Genomic DNA, 22,437 nt, shown 5'->3' with positions numbered 1-22,437 from the left:
GCCCCAGGCGACGTTGTCTACTGTCGCCACTATCGAGGTTCACGGCGTTGGCTCGAAGGGCGCATTCTTCATTGCCTCGGACGCGCTATGTAACTGGTTTTGGGGGCCTCTGGTGAGGTGCGTCGGAATCTCAGAATCTCAATCAGCTGCGCCTCTGTCGTCGCACGGGATCTGCCGCTCGCCATCTGCTTTCACCGACGGTGCCGTCCGGTCAGCGCCCTGGGGACCCATCTACTGGCTCGCCTCAGCCCCAGGTGTTACCGACGCTGCCTTCCATTTTGCCCCATGGCGACGCGCCGCTGCCACCGCCGCCGCCACCGCTGATGCCACCGCCACCACCACCGCCGCCGCCGCCACCGCCGCCTGTTCTCCCACCGGTGACGCCCGCAATGGACGAGTCGCTGCAACCACCGGGCACCTCCCTGGGTCACGCGCCACCGATCGCGTCCGGTGACCAGTTGTCCTCCGACATGGAACTCTTGCCCGCTCCGGACCATATGTCGTCTTCACCCGTCAGGTGCCCCGGCCCGATGGAGGTCGACCCTTCGGCCCCTCCTGTCTCTCTACGGGCACATACACCGCATGTTGGCGTGCACCCTGGAGCAGGTTTTCAGATGTTTCCTAGCTCCCCGCGGTCCGAATGGCAGGGTGCGGGTGGCACAGCCTCGCCTGTTGTTCGGCTCCCCACCTCGTCGCATACGTCAACATGCAGTCCACCCCATGGCAGGCGGAAGCCTTATGCCACAACCGTATGCCGATTTGCGGGGGAGGAATGTGGTGTCACTGCCAGACACCACACTTGCTAGGTGGTAGCCTTTAAATCGGCCGCAGTCCGGTACTATACGTCGGACCCGCCTGTCGCCACTATCAGTGATTGCAGACCGAGCGCCGCCACACGGCAGGTCTAGAGAGACTTCCTAGCACTCGCCCCAGTTGTACAGCCGACTTTGCTAGCGATGGTTCACTGACTTCTACGCTCTCATTTGCCAAGACGATAGTTAGCATAGCCTTCAGCTACGTTATTTGCTACGACCTAGCAAGGCGCCAGTATCCGTACTATTGATATTGTGAATCATGTACCATAAAGAGCGACGTTCTCCATTAATGGATTAAAGTTAAGTATTCCACCAGCTACGTCCGTTTTTCTCAATTCTAATTCCCTTGTCATGTTCCAGACCTCATGCCAGCCTGCGTGAGCTGAGACGCGTGCATTTCGGCCTCCTTTACTTTACGGTTGGCTCTCCTGCCAACCAGAACATTGGCGACGAGGAAAAACCGCATTCTTATCGATATTGCCCTGATTTACTTGTGTAATGGCTTCACCACAATCTCCAGATGTACTGTCCGAATTTTATCGCTTACAGAATCAGCAGACGCAGGCCTTACTGGATGCCCTTGGACAGCTCGTCCATGGTCAACGTGCGATGCAAAATGATGCGGCAGCAGCCGCTTCACCGCTACCGCACCCACAACACACTGTTGCACCAACTTTGTTTTTCCTGCCACTGTTTGAGAATGTAACAGTACAGAAATAGCTTGAAGGTTGTTCGATGAGCTCTCCATCAAGCACTTAACTGTGAACTGCACAGTTGTCATGTAGATGAAGATGAAGAAGAAGAAGAAGAAGAAGAACAAATTGTCCTACATTCTAAAAGGAAGAATGAATTAATATTAAGAGTTTCATGATGTTAGTCATCAAGATCATAGGAGACGGAGCACATTCTCATTCCCAAATGAGAGGAGTGGGGAAAGGAATTGTCTATAGCATGTTAAAATCTTACTTGAAGCACACCAGTTCTCTATTAATAGACACTAGTACCAAAAGTGATACTTACAGCAGTCGTAGCACAGAATTTCTGAGTTGCAGTTAGTAAATTGAATTACATTTTAGCATGTGGAAGTGAACTACAATTAGGTTTTGACAGTGTTTAAAGCTTTAAATTACTTTATCTCTTTTGCATTTGTGAGAACTAGGTTCACAGGTAAAGTAACGCTCATCAATATGGATTTTGGCCATTGTAAGAACTTAAAGGAAGAGCTGACGATTGTCTGTGAACAGCTGGAATGTGTAATGAAAACAGTCGAAAAGCTTCATATGGACACAGCAAAATGTGCCAGTGATGGAATGGCGTGGCAGTCTTTTGTTGTAATAAATATGTCGTGAAGCTTATGAGGTTATCATATTACTGATATGGTCTACAGAGAAACCTGAACTGGTACCTGTCACATGATTGTGGTTGGCACATTATGTCCAGGTCTGAAACCAGATCCATACTTCTAATGAGAAGTGTTGAGGTACTGTCTCCTGCTGATACTGAGACAGAGCCAATGGTCCTCACCTCTTCTGCTTGAGAAGTGCCCTCTCCTATGTCGTCAGAGCTTAGTTGTGTGATGGTCCCTCTAAGCAAATAGTGGCACAAATGAGAAATAATCTACTGTGCATCTTCAGAGGAATTGTCCACTTCATGGAAGAGGCTACCCTGGGAGCAATTGCAGGAATAAATCACATCCTATTTGTGACCACAAAAACTGTCATCACACCATCAACTTCAGTCCATAACTACCCCCTAAAAACTGAAGAATCAGAAATGAGGCCTTACATTATCCTAGTATGATTAAGTCAAAGTGACATAATCAAAACTGGCTTGGCATCATCAAACAGATATCATAATATAGTATACCCCATTGTTGAGAGAATCATAATGTGCATGGCGATACTTTTCATGTTGACACAAACAATATCTCATTCTGTCACTGGAGCTCATTTTTGGTTCTGTTCAGAGACTGAAGGAAGTGGTGAACACAATTATACTGAATTGTGAGGCCTTGTTTCATCTACTGCTTTGCAGCAACAGTGCAAGAATCTCTGGTCTTGGTGCCATGTGGAGTGTTCGTAGCACTGGTTCCCTTGTGTGGCTGTCTCTGTGTTATTAGTGAAAAGCAGACAATCTTCATATGGAAAAATGATTGAAGCACATTTTATATGTAAATTTGTTCCTTTATATCTCCTTCATCACGACAATTGAAGATTTCGTGGCTTGAAGTTTTGTATTTAAATTATCACATAAGACAGCATCATGCGTAGTAGGCTGTATTTTGCCAATAGTAAACATTGTCAAATATTAAGTAACATTCATGATAAGTAGTGGTTAAAGGTTACATTTTATTGTAAATTAATTAATTATCATAGTGCAGTTAAGTGAGATAGGAGTTTTTGGTTTTCAGCAGAAATAGCTAACTTTTAAGTATTATATGGTACATATGAATTGCTAACCTGTGGGCTTAATTTCTTGTAGCTTGTAAATAACAAAAATTCCAGTATTGTTAAGTGGTTTAGTTCTATGTTTAAATTTATAGCCTATTTTGCAAATTGTAATAAGTGTGGATATTGCCATAGGGTTGTCAGATAAGGAATGGTAAGTGAAGATTGTGGACGGGAGTTCCATCGTGGCGACTGTAATGGAGAGCTTAATGAGGAACTCAACACGGCCTGTTCACTGAACTGTAGGCTCTGCAAAAACACAAGATAATAGCTCAACAGAAAGCAATGATCTGTGTCCTTCAGTCTGAATTAGATTACCTGAAATTTGAAATAGCTAGGATAAAGGGGCAATAATACCATGGGAACCATGTAAAGATGACAAGTAATGGGTAAGAGGGTAACAGCGCTTCAACTTTTTAAACTACACTTGAGCTTACAGTATCCAATAAGTATGGTTTGTTAGGTTAAAGTAGAAGGGGAAAAGCCCACGCAGGTGTGGGTCACAGCACAGTACAATGGAATTGTAGCAAAGTTACTAAGTGCAGATCTGTATCAAAAGTGATTAGGAAGAAAAGAGTCTCGCTGCTAGGTAGCAGTCACAGTCGCAATGAACGCCAGATGGTACTGGATAAATTAGGAACAGGGTACCGTAGGGAATTTGTGTAAGGATTTTGACTAAGAGGATCAGATGATTATAGTAGGTGGAGTACAGCCTGGCTACAAACAGAAATTACAGTATTAGGTATAATCTGTATAGAATAGGAATAGCAACTTCATGCACAAGTGTAACTTTTGTGGAGGTCCTGCAGAGCAGTGATCAGTCCTGGATTAACACTACTGTGAGCCATGTGAACATGGAATTGTGCTGGCTGCTGCTGACTGAACTGAAATCTCTTATGGGTACAGTGTCTGGTGCTACAATCGGGAAATGGAGATGTACTAGACATGGCCTATACCTGAATAAAAGAGGGAAAGATAAGTTGTCTCAGCTTCTTTCAGAAAATTTATGGGGGTACATCATCATACAAAGCAAGATTCTTGTGGTTGCTGGTGTCAAAGAGGTACCTTCTTTAGATGAGAATCAACATACAGGAAGCCTGTTTTGAAAGAAATCAAAGTAACGGAAACCCAACACAAAATGCTTCAGAATCCACCATAAGGTGAGCTTACGAGTAATTCATCAGAATATTAGAGGATTGAGTAATAAGGAATACGAGCTTCTTGCTGTTTGGAAAATTTCAAGAGCTTTAAAAAAATAGATATCCGATGCCTATTTGAACATTACATAACTACAGGTTTAGGGAAGTTAAATATAAAATATCACATTCTAGCATCTCACTCCTTCTTCCTTCCTTCCTTCCTTTCTGCAGTGCTGAAACCAACCAAATTCTGGTTGGCACTAATACAGAACTTTAAACCATACCTGAATATAGGCTATTATTACATTTGGGTCACCACTTCTATGAAGATTCTAAAGCTATTGCCAGCTTCTGCCTGGGGAGGAATCTGTGTATCCCTTCTATCTGTGTCTACTGTATTGCATGTGGTCAAATGTGGCAAAGTCTTTCAAAGTGTCTGGATATCCCGTAACTGAGACAGGATGTGGGAACAAGGCAGGACTACAGGCCACAAGACAGGGCTATAAATGATCAGTCATAGGTAGTAAGTATGTTTAATAAGCAGCAGTTCTAGAGAAAATTCAAAGCAACATGCTGAACAAAAACAGACATAAAGTTTGATCATATGGACATCTCACCCTCTTCTCATTTTGAAATTAAGAAAAATGTATATTTTTCTCTCACAAATAGAAACTCATCTTGATTTGACAGTATTTGCAACAAAGTACTAAAGACTTTCTCCCCTGTAATAAGCACTGTCTTTTCTGAAATATGAAATGCGTCATTAACTTATGGTATTTTTGTCCAGAGAACTTGAAAGACATCATTTTTAAACCACTCTATAAGATAGTTGATATGAGAGATATCGATAACTACCAACCACTTTCGTTACTGACATCTCTTCTCAAAATTTATCAGGAAGTGATGTAAAACAGCTTTCCACCTCAGCAAAAATGATATCCTCAGTAAATTGCAGTTTGGATTTCAGAAGAATTGCTGAATTGAGAACATCATTTTAATATTCACTCACCAAAGTTTACAAGTATTAAATAACAAAACAGCATTGGCTGATATTTTCTGTGACTTATCTAATGCATCTAATCGTGTGAATTACAGTTTTCTCCCAGATAAACTGAGGTTTCATGGAATTGATGGTACCGGCAACTACAGGGTACCATCATATCTAACCAAAAGATTCCAAAAAGTTGTATTCAATAATTTAACTAAAATAAGCAAAAAAATATTCTTCTGAATGGAGGAACATCACCTATAGATTTCCACATAGCTCAGTTGTAGGTTCAAGATTGTTTCTTATATTTGTAAATGACCTTCAGTCTGATATACAACAAAGAGAATTAATTATTTTTGCAGATAACTAATATCGTAACCAATCAAAACATATATACGGCAATGGAAGAAACTGTAAATAATTTCTTAGAAGTATTATGGAGTAGTTATCTGCATATGATATTCAGTCCTGCACATTAGAGGTATTACACCAATTATTAGTGTAGCATACGGTAAGGAAATAATAACTGAGTTTCTGTCCTCAAATATTATTGGTGTCCACGTTAAAGACAATTTAAACTGGAAAGAGAGACACTCTGGAACTCCTAAATCAACTTAGTTCAGCCACATTTGCACTTTGAATAATTGCAAATCTTGGGGACAGACAAATCAGTAAGATAACATATTTTGTGTATTTTCATTCAGTCATGTCATTTAGAACAATGTATTGAGGCAAATCATTTTTAAGGGAGAAAGTATTCATTGCTCAAAATCACAGTGTAAGAATAAAATGTGATACCCACCCACAATCATAATGTAGACACCTGTTCAAGGAGTCAGGCAATCTAACTACTCCTTTACAGTATATTTATTCCCCCATGGCATTTACTCAAAATAACCCATTACAGCTCTCAAGGAACAATGATGTACATAATTACAACACCAGACAAAAAAATGACATACATTATTCCATATTAAGGCCGTCTTTTGCACAAAAGGAGTGCAAATGCTGCCATCAAAATTTTTGATCACTTACTCAGTAACAAAAAATGTCTAACAGCCAAGATAAATTTGAAAACATACCAAAAAAGTTTCTCCTTGACAACTTTTCTTATTACGTAGACAGCTTTATATTTTTCTAATGTGTAAAGAGTGAAGGGTAGGAATTGCTACTTCACATCTGTATTTTAAAAAATGAAAAATAAATAAATCCACTTCTATATGGTCAGCATGTAGTCATATTTACACAAGAATATGCAATCAAATGTAAGGTGACTCGTTCCATGTCATTATGATTCATCACACAAGTGATCCATGGAACAAAAAACTAACTAACTAAAGTAGAAATTTTTTTATTATGTGAGAAGCTCAGCTATAAATTCTACAACCTTGGAGAGTTACCATGATTGATCAGATGTATGGATTGTACAATGTAAATTCCTACTCAGGTAGCAGAGTTAAGTATACGGACCTTTCTTTAGGTACGTTTATTCCCCAAGGACTTCAAAGAAAATCCCATCATCTCTTAAATCATTTATCACACCTGATCATATAACAAATACAGAATGCCAGAATATTAAAATACTTGTAATTAACTGCAGAACTGTACACAGCCAAGTCCAAATAAGGGCTTTTCTCCAAAAAAGAAGTCATCCTCGCAAGGCACTATGAATTGAGAGTTGGTTGGAGCCCAAAACAGAAAGTGTGGACATTTTCACCACCATATGAAACATATCATGGAAGGAAAGATTAGAGTCCCCTGGACGTAAAGTAAAGCAATAAAAGATGGAAAACATCCACCCCAGTAATTTTTTAAAGCAGAGAATGTTGTTACAACACATACTGTTACAAACTCGCAGAAAAATACATGTTGAGGAAACTGACAGACAAAATTTAAAGGCAATTCATGTTTCCACATGAAGGATTCTGAATGAAGCTTAGAATAATTTCCACACTCAGGTCCTGGTTTAAGATCTGTCTAGAAATCCAAGGAAGCTCTGGATAAATATAAAGTCAACAAATGAATTCAAACTTTCCATCCAGTCTCTCACGAATCATTCTGATGTTAAAACTTAAAAAACAAACAGAAAGCAAAAATTAAAAAGATCAACATTTAAAACATTCAGAAGACCCTACTAGCGATCTGATGGTAGCCTCTGTACACACATACAAATGAGAGATATTATGCACTTCAGGTGCTGGGCAACAATTTAGACTACTCAAAGTGAAATGGCAACAAGGGACTGGTGAAATTTCTAATAGTTTTTACATAATTAGCCAGTTGAAATACATACCAGTTTCTGATACAATTTCTGATAATTTTTAGATAATCAGTCCCTTTCAGAGTTCACATTTACCAAGAATTTTTGATAAAGCAAGCAGTTGTTGGTGAGTGGACTACAAAGCAGATAAAAGAATGGATGCACAAAATTAATAATCCCTAACATCCATTTATAGCATGAACTTGGAAAGTACTCTATGCTTGAACATGGTGACATGTCTGGTGAAAAAGGATGCTCTCCCACAGAACCAAGATATATACGTAGAGGTATGAAGTACTTCTACAAATACGTGACTAGATTGAGTAATTTTTCACTGACAGGATCCAGTTTTTTATAACCAATAACAAATATTCAACACCCAGTGGATGTAATTTCCCAGTTTTACAATGATAACTGTAAAAAGGGAGATATATGTACTGGAGAAAGAGAGATTCTAAATTGACTTTTAATAGTGGCTTACTGCCTTCCCAACATCACTTTTCGGCCACAATAATGACTGCTGCACACATTTCTGATTTACAAATTCTAATATGTAAACCATGACATATTCCTCTTTCTTATTTCTTACAATTTTATGAGCTAATTTTGTTTTAGAAATTTTAGGGAAAAAATTAATGAAAACCACTCACATTTAAAACCTTGAGTAACTGGATATTGAGCTTCGCTATGATTTCAGCACTTGAAAGTGGCATTTTACGAGGTTCAGTTTCACATATAATGAAGTTATCAGTCTCTTCAGGTGTTTCAAGGGCTGCCAGTTTGTTATGTAATTCATCCACCTTCAACAAAGCTTTCTGAAGTTCCTTATAATTTTTCTGGTCCTCACGCCTGTGAACATGCACTACATTTATTTTACTATGGCCAACAGAACACAAGCATTGTAATACCATACACAATACTTATTTTGGAAAAATAAGTTCTTCAAATAATTTTTATTGGCTATGACACTGCTCTACACATCAACAACAACAACAATGATATTATGACTATATTGGGCACTGAATGCAGTTTTCATCACTTGTTACACATCCACACAAAAATTATTTCACTTTAAATAATGGACGAAGTGAAGTTAATAATTCACCATACAGTCAAGGGGTCTAAATGTACACTAACAGGACTGAAAATACTACTAAGAGTTTAGATGATGTCTTTCTTCATATCTAACAGAATACACATACACTGATCAGCCAGAACATTATGAGCACCCACCTAATAGCCAGTATGCCCATATTTGGCTTGGGTAACAGTGGCAACACACCACAGCAGAGAAGCAATGAGGCCTTGGTAGGTCACTGGAGGGAGTTGGCACCACATCTGCACACACAAGTCACCTGATTCCCATAAATTCCGGGGAGGTAGGCAATGAGCTCTGACACCATGTTCAATCACACCCCACATGTGTTCGATCGGGCTCAGATCTAGTGAGTTATGGTGGCCAGCACATCAATTGGAATTCACCACTGTATTCCTTGAACCACTCCGTCACACTCCTGGCCTTGTGACATGGCGCGTTGTCTTGTTGAAAAATGCCACTGTTGTCAGGATACATGAGCATCGTGATCTGCAACCAGTGTACGATACTCCTTGGCTGTCATAGTGCCTTGCACAAGCTCCACTGGACCCATGGATGCCTACATGAATTTTCCCCGAGCATAATGGTGCCGCTGGCAGCTTGTCTCTGCCTCGCAGTACAGCCGTGAAGGAGCTCATTCTGACTCTCTGAGCCATCACAAACTGCCTCAGTCAAACTCAGACAGATGGCACACCATCCCCATTTCACACATGGACAGCACACTCACTGATACTACATTCGCCAATAGTGTGTCTGACTACCAGTCATTCCTCACCAGGTGACACCTTGACGGGTTTGTATCTTGGTCAGTGGTCATAAAGTTCTGGTTGATCAGAGTACACATACACACACACCTGCACCTGCTTGGACACACTGTCCTGGCTACATTTTACAACCACTGTAGCTCAACTAGGGTGATGGGATGTACTGGGAGGAGTAGGTGATGGGATAACAGAGACATGGATTGGGAGTTACAATTACAGGGAAGGGTTGCTGATGGCTGTGAGATAGAGACATCAATTTGACGAGAAAGGAAAGAGGTACCAGTGAGCTCATTCTGGTGCAGGAAGGAACAGTTGTGTCTGCATGTGGTGCGTAATGATGCGCAGAAGTGAACTGGGAGACAGTGAGGATAGAACACAGGTAGAGGAAGACTGCAGAGAGAAGGGTCTGAATGCACATTTAGTGAAGCAGGAGCTGAGTGGAAAGTGATGGAAATAAGTATAGGGCAAGGTTAGTGGAGATTGAGGGCATGAGGTTTGTGGGACCAAAGGATGTGTTGTAAGGATGACTGTCATCTACATCACTCAGCGAAACTATTACTATGGAGGGGCGTTTGTGAAGAAGTCTTTAAAGTTGGTTTAAAGTTGAGCACATTATTCTCAATAGTGCTTTCTGCCACTGGGTGGTCAACTCTGCTCTTAGTCACAATTTGATGGTGACCATTCAGTTGAAGAGACACCTAGTTAGTGGTTATGCCCACATAAGTGGCTGGACGTAAGTCACAACAGAGCTGGTATATTACTTGACTGCTTTCACAGGTAGCTATTCCTCTTTTGGGATATAATATGCAAGTGACAGGACTGAAATAGGATGTTCTGGATGGGTGGATAGAACAAGTGTTGCACCTGTGTTGTAAAGGGATATGATCATGTGGAAAAAGCTTGGTAGTGGTTGCTGTATCAGGATGGCCTACATTTCCAAGAGTGGGTGGATAGCAGAATATCACATTGGGAAGAATGGAAAGTATTGTTAGCAGAATATTCGTAATTTTCAGACACAATGATAAATAGTCAAAGCGATGACAGTGAATATGATTAAGTTGTTCCAATCAGTGATTATCTTTAGAAAAGAGGGATGCTCTTTTGCAGCTGGTCATGGGGGCAGTTGAAGGATTAAGAACATATGTGGATACCTCAAATAAATCTTTTTGTGGACTATGTATGGAATGTATTGCCTGTATGTGAACAGCTTGGTAAGATTAGTATTTTATCCATCCTCAGCAACTGTAGTCCTATGTAATAAAATAATAAGCAACCAGTAAGACCTTCAACATGCTGGGCAATCAAATGCTCATAACTGACCTTATAGAAGAGACTCTGTAGTGTGAAAAGGATGGTGGCTTTCAAAACTGAGGTACTGCTGGTGGTTTATTGGCTTGATGAGAACAGACATTTGCATGGCACCATCAGAGGGATGACGGTCAAAATCCAGGAAGATGATTCAGTGGGCTGAAGAGGGTCAGGTAATGTGAAATCCTATATTTCAGCAGGGTAATGCACAACCGCATGTCCTGTACGGGCCTTTCTGGATGCAGAAAATGTTCGACTGCTGCCAGGGCCAGCACATTCTCCTGATCTCTCACCAATTGAAAATGTCTGGTCAATGGTGGCCAAGCAACTGGCTCATCACAATATGCCAGTCACTATTCTTGATGAATTGTGTTATCGTGTTGAAGCTGCACGGGCAGCTGTACCTGTACACGCCATCCAAGCTGTATTTGACTCAATGCCCAGGCGCATCAAGGCAGTTATTGTGACCTTCTGGATACTGATTTCTCAGGATTTATGCACCCAAATTGCGTGAAAATGTAATCACATGTCAGTTCTAATATTATATATTTGTCCAATGACTACCCGATTATTATCTGCATTTCTTCTTGATGTAGCAATTTTAATGGCCAATAGTGTACGTTGAGCATATGGAAGAAATCATTTTTCTATTCTGTTAGTAAAATTTATGGGATGATATAAAATTCTGAATTGAGAATTAAAAAATGGTATGAATAAGGTGAACTGTTCACCATACAGGAAGATGTTGAGCAGTGGACAGGCATCTAAAAACATGAGTTGATTGCCGACAGGATGCATTCACCAGAACACATGTGCTCTCTCTCTCTCTCTCTCTCTCTCTCTCTCTCTCTCTCTCTCTCTCGTCACAGTTGTCACACAGTAGTAAGGAGAAAGAGATAATGGCTGTCCATGTTAGCATTCTTGGATGAAGAATGTAAGTTTGATAGCTGACCTGCAGTAATTAATATCTTTTTACGTGCTTGTCCACTGGTACATATTTAGTAATACTGTATATGTAATGAAGCTGAATACCATAATTGCACTGGTTACAGGAGTTTTACAGATATGTGTGCTAAATTGGAGTCTTGTAAACCATTGCTGCTGTGTGTGTGGTCTTATGTCAGAAAACAGGTTTCATGCAGCTCTCCACACTAGTGACTTCATGCAACATACATTAATCTGAACTTTTCTTTTCTTCTCAATGTAATTCAGTACCTCCTCATTAGTTACATGATCTAACCACCTAATCTTCAGCATTCTTCTACAGCACCACATTTCAAAAGCTTCTATTCTCTTCCTGTCTGTAATGATTATTACCCACATTTCATTTCTGTACAAGGTTACACTACAGACAAATACCTTCATAAAAGACTTCTTTACACTTAAAATTATATTCATGTTAAAGAATTACTCTTTTCAGAAATGCTTTTCTCACTATAGCATCTAAATTTTATATGTTCTCTACCTTGGCCACTGTCAGTTATTTCGATTCTCTGATATCAAAACTCATCTATTGCTTTTAGTATCTCCTTTCGTAACCTAATGCCCTTGGCATTGCCTTAATTTAATTCCACATCTATACTTACACACATAATCCTCAAGCCATCCTATGGTGCATGGTGGAGGGCCCATTGTACCACTACATGTAATTTCCTTACTGTTCCACTCACTAATAGAATGAGGGAAAAATTACTGTCTATATGCCTCCAAACAAGCCCCATTTTTCCTTAAGCAGTGGCAGTGGGGTTGTTCTGAGTCAGCTTCAAATACCGCTTCTCTAAATTTTCTCTATATCGTTCCTTAAAAAGAATGTCACCTTGCCTATATGGATTCCCATTTGAGTTCCATTAACAAATCTAGCAGCCCCCTCTGAACTGCTCTGATATCTTCCTTTAATCCAACCTGGTGGGTAACCCAAACACTCGAGCAGTCATCAAGAATGGGTTGCACTAGCGTTCTACATGCGGTCTCCTTTATACATGAACCACACTTTTCTAACACTCTTTCAATAAACCAAAGTCAACACGCTCACTCCATTTCATACTGCATATTCAACTCTATTCCATTACCCTTGTTTTAATTTTGTTAATACTTGTCTTATAATCTGTCTACCATTCATGATCGTTGCCAACGAGGTCTACAGGGACAATTTATAATATATTTTGTTTCATTCCACATTTCTCAGGGTCCTCCCTCATGAGGGATTTAACCACGTGGTTTATTTCAAATTACTGGAATGCACCTGCATTTTTATCGAGAGACCATTACAGATTTGTGAGTTTTGGAAACTCCTAACTTATTGGTCAGCATATGTATTTGACATTGACATAAATTAAGAGACAATGCTATGAGTTGTACTGCACAACAAACCCGGATAGCTCAATTGGTAAACAGCATTTCTTGTGAAAGGCAAGGATCTAGACTTGAGCATTGTTCTGAGACAAAACTTTAACTTGCCTCAAAATTTCATTACAGTGAACACTGTTATAGAGTAAAATATGCATTCCGACAATTTCAAAGTCGACAAATCCTTATCAACATTTGATTGATCTTAATCATGCAATCTTCTTTCGCTACTCACATTACTCTTCAGTGTTTGTGTCACACGTTTTAGTTTCGTTTCAAGTAACAAAACTTATCAATTTTCTTTTTGATAGTTTTACATATATGTTTTCTGCTAATCATGCTTGTGATATCATTACCAAAATAACAGAAAGTCCAGAAGTAACTGTGAGATGAATAACAGAGAAAATTTCTTAATAATAGTATGAGAAAATATCCATACTACCTTAATTTATGAAGCTGATCTCTCAGTTCAGCACTGACCCCCTGTGAAATATGAAGTTCTGCTTGCAACCTCATAGCTGGATGGTACCAACCAGCCACATGTCGAGCATCTAATGCAAATAACAATCTCTCGAGAACTGGAGCTTCTAAGTGAACTATGCCGCTGCCTTTAAAACAGAAGATAACACAAAATAATTCAGAAATATATCTACTTCAACTGAAATATTTTTGTATGTATATTGTAGAAAAACTGTCATGCTCATAAACTAAATTTCTGAGCACTTAATTATCAGCAAAATAACAATAGTAAAAAAGAATACAGCTGTACACATAGTGTACAATATGAAAAATGCAGATAGGACATAGCCAAAATAAACTAAATAGGATGAATTTGAATGGCTTTTTTCACTGAGTTTAACAACCACACTGATCACACCTTAAAAGTTTAAATCTCAAGCAAAATAACAGTTGTTTGAACAAATCACAAGTTTTAATCTGACAGTAAGTTTTTAAGTGATTGTATTTGTTTCCAAGCGAGGAATGAATATTTAGCTAGGTCACAGGTAGAAGTAAAAACAATTACAAAAAACATGGAAGTCAACAAATCAAACAATGGAAAATCCAGAATGGAATGTAACAATTTTGAGAAGTAAAGTTGCTACTCACCATATAGCGGAGATGCTGAGTCACAGATAGGCACAACAAAAAGACTCTCACATTAAAGCTTACAGCCATTAAGGCCTTTGTCAGCATCTCCGTTATACGGTGAGTGGCGACTTCCCTTCTCATAATTGTGGAATTCAACAGAGATTCATTAGACAGAAAAATGAACAAAGTGATACCAATAATGCATGCACATCACCAAACAGGGCACAAGTTTCATCAAAATAATAAATGATTGTGACAACGTAATGCCAATCTTTAAATCTATCAGGTATTTAAAACTATACGAAAAAGAAGGGAGTAAAAGTGGTGAAAACAATGACAATAGAATCATATGAAATACTAGCTGTACCTGGCCACACTTTGCTGTGGCTGCCTGCTTAAAAAGAAAACAAATAAAATAGAAAGCATATGTATCTAATATTTATAGGAATTGGATATATATCCTAATCTCCTTCTCTCTCCTGTCTCTGTCAATCGCCCCCATTCTTCCGTTTTCTATCACCTCCTCCTTCCACTTCTCTCTGTCCATCTTCTCCTCCCCTCCTTCTCTCTCCCCCTTTTCCCCATTATCTGTCCATCTTCTCCCCCCCCCCCCCCCCCCTCCTCAATCTCCAACACCTCCTGACCTCTCTCTCTGTCCATCCACTCCTTTCTGTTTTCTATGTCACTTTCTCCTACCCCACTGTCCATTTCCTCTTCTCCTCTCTCTCTGACCCTGAGCTTTGTTTACTGTTATTTCAAATTCAGATTCTGTAGTAGTATTCTAATCATAAACCAACAAGCCACAAAAACAGCTTTCCTGTTTGCTAACAATGTTGCAAAGACCGAAAATTGACAAATACATGCTGTTGATCACATCAACGTGGTTTTAAAAAACTGAAACCCTTTATCAGACAACTGAAACCACACTGCGAACAGCAGCACCAGTGTATGATGGGAGTGGCAACTGAGTATGGGTAAGGAGGAGGCTGGATTGGGGAGGGGGGAGGGATAGTATGGTGGGAGTGGCAGACTGCAAAGTGCTGTAGGTCAGACTGAGGGCCTTCAGTCTAATTTACAGCATTTCGCTGTCCACAGCTCCCACCATACTATCCCTCCCCCTCCCCAATCCAGCCTCCTCCTTACCCATACTCAGTTGCCACTCCCATCATACACTGCTGCTGCTGCTGCTCGAATGGTGGTTTCAGCTTCCTGAGTCTGCAGTCATGTGGGTGAGTAGCGTTTGCACGAGTGTGTGTGTGTGGGGGGGGGGGGGGGGGGGGGGGGGGGGGGCACTTGTGCGCGTGTGTATGTCTGTCTTTTGTTGATGAAGGGCTTAATAGCCGAAGCTATAATTGTGAGAGTCTTTTTGTTGTGCCCATCTGCAACTCAGCATCTCCACTATATGGTGAGTAGCAACTTTCCTTCTCATAATATTGTTACAGTCCATCCTGGATTTTCCAATGTTTGAATGAAACCCTTTCTGCATTTTCCACATCACACCTTCTAGGAGTCGGAAACAAACGACCGTAATGATGGTATATATCAAGTAACAGAAGTTTTACCTCTAAATTCATGTACATAGTCCTTAATATAAATGACAACAGGGTTTAGTAGATTGTGACAACAATTATTATTAGAGAATCTGTTAATAAACAATTTAAAAGAAAATACATGTGCCTATTCAGGATGTTTATAGTGTACTAAGATACTTGTTTCTTAAGTATATCTAATCATCTCACAAACTGTTAACTTTATAAAATCATAAGCTTATCCTAAAGATAGTATCACAGGTTTGTCCTACCCTGTCAGAGGCAGTGCTATCTGTGAAAGCAGTCAGGTCACATATCAGTTCTGCTATAATTCTTGCACACAGGGTGCACATGCTACCAGGTGACTATCAGTTTGTCTCTGGGTAGTTACAGGTATTATTGGCTAGCCACCAAGAGGCCCAATTTCATGCATTCTGTGCACACACAAAGCAGTTGGCACCCCTGCCCATGTACTGTATAATCATGTATGCTAAGATCAGGCTGCCTTACTGCATGCATGGCAACTGTTTGTCTGCCATACCCATCTGCAACAGTACGTGCCAGCAGACACTCAAAGTGGAACAAGCCAGTCTACACAAGTCAATGTTCACAACAAAACTGTGGCTCAGAGCAGAGTTCATCACCCACTGTCAGAACATACAGTTGAGCATAACAGACTTGATTTCAGTCTCCATCTACATACATACTCCGCAAGTTACATACAGTGCGTGGTGGAGGGTACCCTATACCACTACTAGTCCTTTCCTGTTCCACTCGCAGACAAAGCAAGGGAAAAATGGCCACCCAAACGCCTCTGTACAAACCCTAATTTATCATATCTTATCCTGATGGTCCTGGTGCAAAATGTATGTTGGTGGTAGCAGGATCATTCTGTAGTTAACTTCAAATGCCGGTTCTATAATTTTCTCAGTAGTGTTCCTCAAAAAGAATGTTGCTTTCCCTCCCGGGATGCCCATTTGAATTCCCGAATCATCTTCATAACACTTGTGTGTTGTCTGAACCTACCAGTAACAAATCTAGCAGCACACCTGTCAATTGCTTTGATGTCTTCCTTTAATCCGACCTGGTGCAGATCCCAAATGCTTGAACAGTACTCAAGAATAGGTCACCCCAACATTTTCTTTCATTTCGTATTACTTAGCAACATAAAGCACAAATAATTAAATGAGACGACTGTGTATGAAATAGGACACTACTAATGCTATATCTGATCATCACGGGTTTGCTTTTCCCTACTAATCCACATTACCTGACATATTTCTACATTTAGAGGTAGCCATCTAAGTCGCTCTCTATCAACATATAGTCGCTAACCTTTGACAACTGCCCATACACCACAGCAAACAATAGCAGATTGCTGCTTACCCTGTCCACCACACCATTTTTGTGTGTAGAAAGTAGCAGCAGTTGTATCACACTTCCCTGACGACAACCTTGTTCCTCAGGGATACTCACCATCAAGAACAACATATTAGCTCTATCACCTCAGATGTCTTTGTGTCCCTCACCTACCTGGCAACCTATTCTGTGGGCTCATACCTTCATTAACAGTCTGCAGAAGGGTACAATGTCAAATGCTTTTCAGAAATCTAGAATATGCAATCTGCCTGTCGCCCTTCATCCATAGTTCACATTATGTCTTGTGAGAAAAAGGCAAACTAAGTTTCACACAAACTAAGTTTCACACAAATGATAATTTCTAAAACCATGCTGATTTGTGGACATAAGCTTTTCAGCTTGCTTCACAAACCACAAATCTGAATCCTCCCCGCACTTCCACTCCCCACCCCTCCAGCATTTGTTTCTCTGAAATACACAGATGAGAGCTGCCCTTGCAATATACACAAATCAGAACTGCCCTTGCTATACATTCCTCAATCACACACACACACACACACACACACACACACACACACACACACACACCACCACCACCACCACCACCACCAGCAACAACAACAACTTGTTAATAATACACTCTCATCTGCTATTGAAAAATACAATACATTGCATTTGTAAACAACAATCTACTTCAATGATGTCGTGATTTCAAAATTTCCAAGCAAATACAATAACTATTTATATAAGTGGTTATACAGGCGATTATCATCAAATAATTATTGTTAATATAAATAGTGATCATTGAAACAATTATAAATGGTAAACTGAAAATTAGGTGCAAGTAAAAAACTTTTCTGTTAAAACTGAAACCACTGGAAAAATTTTGTATTTTCAACTTCATGTTTTTGGCAGGAAAACAGATATGTGCTTGTGCAAGTCAGAAGTTTGACCTTGTGACGAGTGGTCATACTGTGAGAATAATTCATTGAAGGAGTTAAAAAACTGTGGAAAGTTCAAGAAAAAAATGCTGTAACATTTCATTTAATAGATATAAAACCCAGAAACAAGCAGGAATGTCATACATTTTAGACTAAAATTGTGCCAACAATAACATAAAGGTGGAATGGATAGGAACCAGAATTTAAGTAAAAGAAAATATTTTAATAACATCAATTTAACATCATGAACATTTTAATTTCTACTTCTTAACAGAAGCTGGCAAAGTTTAGTCTAGTTTATGTGCCTCTTGACGACTCAGCACCTCTACTATTGTTACCTTTACTCCTTAATTTATTTACTTTGCACTAGTACTTTGTAATAAAACATTTAGACAATTAATTTTTATACTTTTTTAGGAATATTCTTATACATATTGAGGCCACTCCAAAAGTTTTATGGAAGAAATGCAAATTCCATATCTATGTCTTAAAGTATTTTCCTCCAAAATGCATTCATCTGTGCACTTTCTCAAGTAACTTAGTGAATGCTCCATGAAAAGCTTCCTACAGAAAATATTCTTAAATGCTTATTGAGTCAACAATGGCTTCTTGTGACTTAAACCAATGAATGTGGATGATTTCTTTCATTTTCAGCAAGAGCAATAAATAATGTAGGGCCAGATCTGGATTGTTTGTTGGACATTGAAGTATTTGGATGTGAGAGTGCTCGGGGAAACTTTTGCCTTCATATATGTTGTGATTCCACATCCCCGATGAAGGTCTATTTTTATCTGCTTCTCTTGGTTTCTTTTGCTAAGTGTAGTAGGAGACATCAGAAGGTACAAATCTTTGGTTACTGTCAAATATTTTTCAAGCATGATTGTGGCAGTCTACCCCTTAATGTACTGATTCAATATTTTCCACTTACTCCTTGTTCTCTTCAGCTTAGTTGAAGTTATCAATGAAGAAGATTTGGATATATGAATGCCATTACACTCTGCATCAAACTGGCACTTTGCATCAATATTTAATGACAAGTGACTTTTAATCATTTTAATGGCAGACAGTTCAACAATAGAGTTCAGGAAAGCCTGTATTGTGTGGTAGACACTAAATGTTAGGGAAATTTTAGATGGAACTTTACTTTCTAAATATTTCATTCATATTTCAGAATGTAAAATTATCTTCATTACGTAGAATATTATTGAATGTCTATACAACAATGTAATGTACATGGTTCTCTGTATATTCATCACCATGTCACAAATTGAGTGGTTGTTGAGTGAATGAAAACATATTACAAGTGTGGGTAGTACTTTCAGCTGATAAAACTCATTATTACAGAGCTGAAACAGAGTTGATTATGTCATGTGGAGCTTGCAGAGTATCTAACTTAATAATACAAGTAAACATTTCAAAGAACAGTAACAGTGGAAGTAACAACAGGTGTCATGAAGTGAAATAGCAACACACCTATATTCTTTACTGTACTCTCAAAATCTTCTGTTCATGAATTAGATAGTATGGTACTCACCAAGTGAGGAACTACTAGATATGAACACAGACACATGCAAAGTTCAGCAAGTGTCTTCTGGAATCCATTAACATAAAATATATTTTTTGTATACTGTACCTTTCATTTCTAAATCATTTCCTTTTTTTATGTAATTACAAAATGGGGGAAGTCATGGGTGTGTGATTAAAAGAAACGCTAAAAGTAATTTCTCAAGCAACCAGTTCACATATAAACACTATAAAATTTTCAAAATTCTGTAAATGTAAATGTTTTTTCAACTTAATTGTTACATTCCTGATACTTGCAATAATGCTTGAAGCTGAATGCTTGCAATACATCATTATTTTCAAAGAGCGACATTCTCAAATTTTTAAGGGTGTTTCTTATATTCAAGAATTTACCTTGTCCATAAAGTGTGTGTTTTAGGAAGCAACAAATAATAATATTTTGAAGCCATTAATTGGTAGTTCTCCTTCCAAGATGAGCAATAACTAAGATTCAGGGTATACGGATTATAAGATGTGATGTGATGTCCAAATGTTGTAAATCATTAGTGACACACGATTTGAATGTCTAATGATAGTTCATTGCAAGTGAATCTAAACGTTGTCACATTACACAGTCACAACTAAGCACAAACAAACCATAATTACCGTCTTGCTTTTGAATACTGTCCAGAATCTCATGCATTCCCTTTCTTAATGCTTCATTTTCTTCTGTCACAGCCTGCAACTTCTCATGCATTAAATTTGCTTCTTCCTGTGATGTTGCAACATTAATCTGTTCCAACAGCATGTCTTTGTGATCTTGGGTGCTCTTGTAACTCAATCTCCGTTTCCCTGGAGAAAAAAAGTTAAAATTTCATAGGGTTGTGGTCAGTGACAGTAGACATCACAGGACTTTTACAGTTCCACAAGACAATCTGTTCCAACATTATCAAATCTCACTTCAAATTTCATTATTGTATTTTAATACTACAAAACTGCACCATGGACTTATCACCAATAAAATAAAATTTCAATGTTTTCATATATGAATTTGTTGAACAATGTGTATTTAATGGGGATAAATGACATAGAGGATTTTCACCATGGACTACTGGGAAAGCCAAGTCTTGCAATATCTTGATGTGACTGCTTCACCACGACATAATGAAAGGTCTCAAGTGAAAGTTGGAAACTCCAAATTATATACATTAAAATAATAATAATACACAGGCAGCCAATGAACTTTTATTTATTGAATGTATACACTTGTCCTTGTTTTTTAGGTGCTCCAAATAAATAAATAGTTATTGAATCTGGTCATCACAACTACAGATATTCAGGCTCCCCCAGACATTGGTAATTCTAAATGAATCACTGTTCTCTTCCTGCTTTAGTTCACAAACTGTGAAAACAGCATTTTTAATTCTTACATATGTCTTACTTAGAGCTATCAAAATGTATAAAATCTCGGATGGAATAACAACATGTATTGGACAGATTGCCACTCACCGCACAGCAGAAGCTTTAAGCATAAATAGTGACATTTATTAGTAGACTGTCAGATATACACTGATGGAAAAAAAAGGTCATAGCACCAAGAAGGAGTTGTGCAACATAAATGTAACTTGGTAGGCAAGTTTCAATATCTGAAAGATGATGCCTACTCGAATTTTACACTAGATGCATAATAGTGGCACTAGCTGTGCCACTATGAGGATGCTGTAATGGTTGTGAGCATTAGTTACCTCTGAGATTGGACATGGCGAGTTGATGATACTCAAGAATATCTTTAAGGCAACAAAGATGCCTTTATCAATACCTCACCAAGTTTGAATGAAGTCGTGTAATAGAGCTATGAGAAGCTACTTGTTCCTTCACCGATATTGTGGAAAGACTTGGCAGGAATGTATCCACTGTAAATAACTGCTGGCAGTGATGGTCATGAGAATGTAAGATTGAAGGAAGATCAGGTTCTGGATAGCCACATGGCACTACTGAGAGGAAAGACCATCGTGTTTGGCATAAGGCTCTGGAGCATCATACTGCATTTGCAGCAGCAATTGCCACCATAGTGACACAACAAACTTCTGAAAATCAGTTACTTCAAGGAAGGCTCCGAGTCGGATGCCCTGTAGCATGTGCATTCCACTGACCCCAAACCAAGGCCATTAGCAACTTCAGTGGTGTCAAGGAAGAGCTCACTGGAGGGCAGAGTGGAGGTCTATTGTGTTTTCTGATGAAAGCTGGTTCTGCCTTGGTGCCAGCAATGGCTGTGTGTTGGTCAGAAGGAAGCCAGTTAGAGTCTGCAACCAACCTGTCTGCATGCTAGATACACTGGACACACACCTGGAGTTATGGTCTGGGGTGTGATTTTGTATCACAGCAGGAGCACGCTTGTGGTTATCCCATGAACACTGATTGTAAATTTGTACAATATTCTGGTGATCTGACCTGCTGTGGTGTCATTTACGAACAGCATTCCACGAGGTGTTTTCCAACAGAATAATGTTTGCCCAATATGCTCTACAGGTGTCAAAATGTTGCCTTGGCCTGCTCAATCAGCAGATCTGTCTCCAGTCAAGCACATATGGGACATCATTGGACGACAAATTCAGTGTCATCCACAAATCCTGTATTGACCAACCAACTGCAACAGGCATGGAACTCCATCCCACAAACTGACATCTGCCTCCTGCACAACACAATGCACGCATGCTTGCATTCAAAATTCTGGCAGTAACATCAATAATTAATGTACCAGCATTTCACATTTGGAATGGCTTATCTTGCACTACATTAATCTGTGATCTTGTGATATTGATCACTTAAATATGTTGCCTAGACAAATGTATT

General features: G+C 39.3%; 1 protein-coding gene across 3 annotated transcripts in view; it reads right to left on the bottom strand.

Annotated features, from left to right (window-relative positions):
* LOC126269219 (centrosomal protein of 290 kDa) overlaps positions 1-22,437 on the bottom strand; it is a 180,518-nt gene that overhangs the window by 95,574 nt on the left and 62,507 nt on the right. For all 3 annotated transcript variants that reach the window (XM_049973976.1, XM_049973975.1, XM_049973977.1), the window contains exons 13-15: positions 20,251-20,436; positions 13,606-13,771; positions 8,300-8,498 (exon numbers count right to left, since the gene is read on the bottom strand). In XM_049973976.1, coding sequence (XP_049829933.1) covers positions 8,300-8,498; positions 13,606-13,771; positions 20,251-20,436 — 551 coding nt within the window. The remainder of the gene's footprint in view (positions 1-8,299; positions 8,499-13,605; positions 13,772-20,250; positions 20,437-22,437) is intronic.

This window comes from Schistocerca gregaria, chromosome 1 (assembly GCF_023897955.1).
Source record: "Schistocerca gregaria isolate iqSchGreg1 chromosome 1, iqSchGreg1.2, whole genome shotgun sequence".
Taxonomy (NCBI): domain Eukaryota; kingdom Metazoa; phylum Arthropoda; class Insecta; order Orthoptera; family Acrididae; genus Schistocerca; species Schistocerca gregaria.
This window is presented reverse-complemented; position numbering and strand designations above follow the sequence as displayed.